General features: G+C 32.5%; 1 protein-coding gene across 1 annotated transcript; it reads right to left on the bottom strand.

The window, feature by feature from the left end:
- Positions 1 to 2,578: 2,578 nt before the first annotated feature.
- On the bottom strand, positions 2,579 to 2,959 carry LOC141660389 (uncharacterized). The gene has a single exon (XM_074467375.1). The coding sequence runs from the start codon at positions 2,957 to 2,959 to the stop codon at positions 2,579 to 2,581; it is 381 nt and encodes a 126-aa protein (XP_074323476.1).
- Between the last annotated feature and the right edge of the window lie 3,564 nt (positions 2,960 to 6,523).

Below are 6,523 nucleotides of genomic sequence, written 5' to 3'. Positions count from 1 at the left end.
ATCTTGACGAGCTTCTTCGACTTTCTTGGGTTCAGTTTGCGATTGTAAAGAATGCTAGAAACATTCATTTTGAGTAGCTTTTCTGGTCTTGACACCACTATCAGGATTTCCAATGATTAAGTCAGGTTTGTGTGACTTAGTCCATTTTCTTACAGAAAGAAGGTGACTTCTTGAAGTGGAACCCCCCTGATCGATGAAGTCTCTAGTTTCACTTTGCTTTGTACCATTATTATTTCCTGAAGCTCCCCTTGAATTAGTATTTCCATTACTATCAATATTTGATTCATCAGTATTTGAGAAATCAGAGTCTGATGGAGTATCTACTGATGTTTCTTGATTTGAATCACTTAACTCTTGATGTGACTCATGTTGCTCCCCCTCAATATATGCTTCAGTAATTATAGTATTGCCATTGACTTGTGGCTCATCAGAGTTTAGAGTGACATCAGGATTTGCAGTATTAGGATTTGTCAGATCATCAGGATTTAACTGTTTAGCATATGGTACTTTATTTTCAAATGTCAACTCTTCATGGTCATCCATATTTTCTAGACATGTAATCTTCTTGTCATCAAAAGACACATGAATAGATTCTATGACCACTCTTGTTCTCATATTATAAACTCTGGAATCTTTTGTTGACAGTGGATATCCAACAAAAATGCCTTTATCATCTTTTAGATCAAATTTTGTAAGTTGTTCAAGTTGAGTTTTGAGAACAAAACATTTGCATCCAAAAATGTGAAAGTATTTTAAATTTGGCTTTTTCCCTTCACCATCTCAAATGGTGTTTTCCCATGCTTGTTTATCAGTGTTGCATTTTGTGTGAAGCATGTAGTTTGTACAGCCTCAGCCCAGAAGTAGGTAGGCAATTTTGCTTCTTCAAGCATGGTCCTTGCAGCTTTTATGAGAGTTCTGTTCTTCCTTTTAACTCTATTTTGTTGTGGAGTACCAGGGACAGAGAATTCCTGTTTGATCCCCTTGTATTTGCAGAATTCTTCCATAATATTGTTCTTGAATTCAGTTCTATTGTCACCTCTAATGATCTTTACTTTATGAGTTGATCCTTTTTCCACTTCTCCTACATGATCAAGAAGAATGGATGGTGTGTCATCCTTGTTGTGCAAAAAATACACCAATATGTATATTGTATACTCATCAACAATAATAAGTGCATACCTCTTCTTTTCAACATACATTACATTTACTGGACCAAAAAGATCAATATGAAGCAAATGATATGGTTCAAGAATTAAGGATTCAGTTTTACTCATAAAAGGTGATTTCCTTAATTTGGATTTCTGGCACGAGTCACGTAAGCCATCAGAAGTAAATACTGTATTGGGAAATCTTCTCACAAGATCTTTCTTCACAAGTTCATTGATGTCATTGAGATTGAGATGAGAAAGTCTTTTATGCTAGTTCCAGTTGTCTTTCACAGATGCTCTACTAAGTAGACATATTTCAGAATTATCATTATTTGTGAAGACCCTGGCTTCATATAAGTTGCCATGTCTATAACCAGTCATTACAACCTTACCATCTGAATTACTGACAATTTTACAATGTTCCTCATAAAAAGTCACATGGTACTCTCTGTCACATATTTGACTCATACTGATCAAATTTTGCATGAACTAGAGCTACATTCTCAATGATGACATTTTCAAGTTTGATTTTGCCATATCCCAAAATCTTTCCTAAGTTGCTATCTCCATAAAAAAATTGGGCCAGCCTCCTCCTTCAACACTGATAGCAGGGATTATTTCCAGTCATGTGTCCTGAACATCCACTGTCCAAGACTAGAGAATTTTTCTTGTTACCCTTTAACTCAGTAGTCTCCGTCTCACTATCAGCATTTGCCATGAGAGCATAATTGACACCATCATCTGATTCTGATATTTCATCCAAGTTCTTTGTTTTGGTAATCAAAGCTTATTTCTTCTTAGCCTTTGGCTTCCTGTAGTCAGCTGCAAAGTGTCCTACTTCATCACAGTTGTAGCACTTTATCTTTGACTTGTCAGATTTTCCTTGTTTTGACTCATTCTCATCATAGTTTCTTCTATAATTCCTCCTATCAGTGTTTGAGGAACTAGGGTCCTTCCTGGAAAACCGTTTTCCCTTCTTGAAGTCCTTGTAGACTATCCTCTTGAAGCTTTTAACCAATAGAGTAGCCATCTGTTTAATATCTTCATTATTATCATGATCACTCTCAATATCTGATTCACTTTCAGAGTTTGAGTCATAATCAGTGCCTGATGACTCAGTATCAGACTTTGCAATCATAGCCTTGCCTTTGGAGTGGCTTTTTCCCCAGCTTTCTCTCTTGGTTTCTCTTCTACCTTGAGTGCAACCTGTCTTGCTCTAGGTCCTTTCCTCTTGCTTCTTTGCTCCATCTCTAGTTCATGAGTCTTTAGTATGCCTAGATCTCATCTAAAGATGTTTCATCAAGATCATAATTATCCCTTATTGATGTAACTTTCAAGTCCCACTTTTCAGGGAGTGCAAGAAGAAACTTCAAGTTAGAATCTTCTAGATCATATTCTTTATCAACTAGTGACAAGTCATTCATCATCTTTTAAAACCTATCATAGATTTCAGTCAAGGATTCATTAGACTTTGAGCCAAAGTGCTCATACTCCTGATTTAGTATTGTCCTTCTGTTCTTCTTGATAGCAGTGGTGCCTAGATACTTGACCTCAAAAGTATTCCAAATTTCTTTGGCAGTTTTGCATCCAATAATTCTATTGGACATGACATTGTCAAGACTGCTATGCAAGATATGTCTAACTTTTGCATCTTTTATAATAGATGAAAGATCCTCAGGAAAATAGTCCTTATTCTCTTTATCAATCATATTTTCTTCTTGACCAACAACAACAACGGCTAGCTTCATTGGCCTGTAAGGACCATCATAAATCATGTTCAGATATTCAGGATCTATTGCCTCCAGACACATGATCATCTTCACTTTCTAGATTGGATATTCATGTATCTTTAGAATTGGAACCTTGATAGCCTCGTATCTACTCATATTGTGGCTGATTGGATTTGTGGCTGGTGGAGGTGGGGGATTTTATTGTGCTTCCTTGTCTGCCATTGGAGATTGTTCTTTGGATCTTAAATTGTTTGTATATCAACAGCTCGCTATGATACTAATGTAAAATACAACTGTAAACTTTCTAAAATTATTAATTTACATACTGAAAATCATTAAATATAAAAATAAATTATATATTAATAAGGCAGTGAATATCACTAAATTACACATAAATAATAACTAAAATACTGAAAATCACTAAACTATATTGATTACTAAATGAGTGGTGTCACCGTAATAAATATATAAGTGGATTAGCTAATAATCACTAACTATACATACATCAATCAATAATTGGTTGCTTGTTTATAATTTGTATTCAAATATTGGTTTGTATTTGATTACTCGCTACCTTTTATCATGTTATTATAGTCTTTTATATTTCAACTTATCTCAATTATAGAATTTAAGATATATATATATATATGTATATATATAAATTCAAGTTAAATATTATAATATGAGATTTAAGTATTAATTGATACTAAATAATTTTTACATATTACATAATATTTAAATCATAATATTATTCAAAAATAAATTAAAGTTTAATATTTAAATAAATCTATGTTATTTTTAATTAAAGATGAATCCATATTATATATCACTATATATATTGAATCTTATTTTAAATGTAATGTTTAATATCATTCGTACTATTTATATTTTAGTATTTAGTAATTTAGTAATATACTAGCGCATCATAAAAAGTAGCTTGCTTAAAAAAGTTAAAACTTTTTTTTTCTTTTTATTGAATGATGCAATCATCTTTTAAGCTTAATAATTTCTTTTGCTAAACAATAAAATGGAGCAATCGAGGTAAACATATCTCCAAAAATCAGCATGTGTAAAATTCATGAATTTTAATTTACTTATTTGATATTAGTTGTTATATAATTAGATGATTATATTTTATTAAGAATATTCCGGAAATTCTTTGTGCAAGCTAATTGATTTGTGATAAGATTTGTTATAAGTAGAAAGAAGTATAAGAATATTTTAGAAAATCGAGATCTTTTTTAAATTTGATATTTGTAAAATATATTATTTTAAATTTAGTAATTATTTGGAAAGGTCGGAGAAACTTTAGTACCAAGATTTATAATTATCTTATTAAATTTAGGATTTTCGTGTGCCTATATAGGAATCCCATTTGATAATAAAAAGACTTGTACATAAATATTCATTCGATTCACTTGAGAGGTACGTGAAGCATTTGATCTGATTTATTAGTTATATATATATATGTTATGTGCCATTGTACGTGTGCCATTCTCATTATTTAGTTTACATTTAACTCACATGCTTTGCTTTGTATATAGTCATCCATGTCAAATTTGAGAAAGTGAAATAAGTTGTTTTGCAAGACATGCCTGCATATAACAAGACTAAGTTATATTGACAGCACTAATGATAAGTTGTATGATTATCTATATTTGTATTTTCTAATTATATTCCTTGAGTCTGTAAAAATGTTAAGTAGATTAGAATGGAGGATTTTTCTGTGAACAACCTTCAAGCTAAGGAATAAACTCTGGAAGAAGATGAACTCCTGATCATGCCATCATGTCTCAGAGAGAAGTGTAGCAGCTTGGATTTGAATAATACTGTTCTAGGAAAAATGTTTTAAGTCAGATATCAACAAGTCACAGATCAAGGGATATCGAGAAGTCTGTCGAAAAGTCCAGAAATGACTTATAGAGAAGTTCCAAGAGATATCGACAAGTCAACATGCATGTAGAGAGCTCAGTTATCGACAAGTCAAAATGTCTATGTAGAGAACTGAGATATCGATAAGTTATTTCTTCATATAGAGATTTAGATATATCGATAAGTTAAATCTTCATGTAGAGAACTAGTGTAAAGCATAATGTAATATAACATGTAATCGAGGAATTGTGGTCACAGGTTGAGATTCTCTAGTCACCAGTTAGCACTTGGAAGTTTATTCAGATTAAAATGAAGCAATTGATTTGGTTTATGTGGATAAAATGATACCACCTATCCAATACAGATTGAAGACTATAATAACAACAAATGAATGTAAATTCATAGGGCTATCTTCTTCAGTTCAACCAAAAGTGTTTTACAGGAGTTCCATTAGATAACCTCATTTATTAATCTTGTAAACACAAAGTTGTGCTGCTGAATTTATTGAAGCTAATTAATTCATTGATTAGATTGTAGCAACCTCAAGGATTATATTAATAAAACTATATATTCCTCAAATTGTTTTGTGTCTATTTTGATTCCGTACTTATAATGAAGAACTTATAACGAATCAAAAAAGATTGTAGGTATCGTATTCAACCCCCCTTCTACGATACTTTGGGATTAACAATTGGTATCAGAGCTTGTTGATTGACATACAAATCAAGATCCGGAGAAAGAAACAAGTTCTTGAAAAAATTTCTTGAAATTTTTTAATTTTCAAAAATTCGTATTTCTTGAAATTTTTGAACTTTAAAAAATTTTAATTCTGCCAAGATGATGCATAACCAAAGAATTGGAAGTATCAATGTTCCCCCATTCGATAGAGATAATTACAATCTATGGAAGAAAAAAATGATGCTGTTTATGAAAGCTTCGAATCCACTTTATGTTGGGATATTACTAAATGATCCTTATGTCCCGATGGAAGTAGTTGTTGAATCCACTACTGCAACTGGTGTAAGAATTCCTTCCTCATCTACTCCCAGGGATCCGTATAGATGGAGACTGACAAGGAGTTAATAAATCTGGACACAAGCCTTCAACACATAATTGTGGAATCGACCGATAATGATATGAGCCATCAACTTCTAGGAAGTAATAGTGTAAAGGATATGTGGGATACCATTGAGCTTTTGATGGAAGGTACAGATTAAGTCAAAGAGAATAGGATGGATATTCTGACTACTCAGTATGAGGCATTCAAACTTTAACCCGGAGAAACACTATCATCACTCTTTGAGAGATATACAAGACTGTTAAGCGAATTAAAGCTACAAGGGAAAGTTTATCATATACGAGAGTCTAACAGAAAGTTTATGATGACTATCCCAGTTCACCTGGAATAAAAGAACATATTAATCAGGGAAAGAGCTGATTTTATTACCATATCTCTAGATGTGATTTATGGAAAGGTAAGAACCAATGAACTGGAGCAAGAGCAGAGAGTTATTACCTATGGACCTGGTTCTATTGACCAGTAAGAGTAGACACTTGCAAAAACCACTGCACTTGTAGTTCATGAACCTGAAACCCAAGAAGTCAAGGTTGCACCCTCTTCAACAATTAATGAAATTGTTGTAGCTGAAATTGCTCATGGTGAGCCAGAGGAAGAAAGTGAGTTTTACACTCAGGAAGAACTTGAACAGTTGGAGGATAAATCTATGGCATACATGGCTGCAAAATTTAGTCATGTTAGATTCAGAAGGAAAC

The sequence above is a fragment of the Apium graveolens genome, chromosome 5, assembly GCF_009905375.1.
Source record: "Apium graveolens cultivar Ventura chromosome 5, ASM990537v1, whole genome shotgun sequence".
Taxonomy (NCBI): Eukaryota; Viridiplantae; Streptophyta; class Magnoliopsida; order Apiales; family Apiaceae; genus Apium; species Apium graveolens.
This window is presented reverse-complemented; position numbering and strand designations above follow the sequence as displayed.

What these genes read in the sequence shown, in the direction of transcription:
- LOC141660389 (XM_074467375.1), bottom strand. Translation starts at nt 2,959, where the DNA reads ATGTGTCTGGAGGCAATAGATCCTGAATATCTGAACATGATTTATGAT.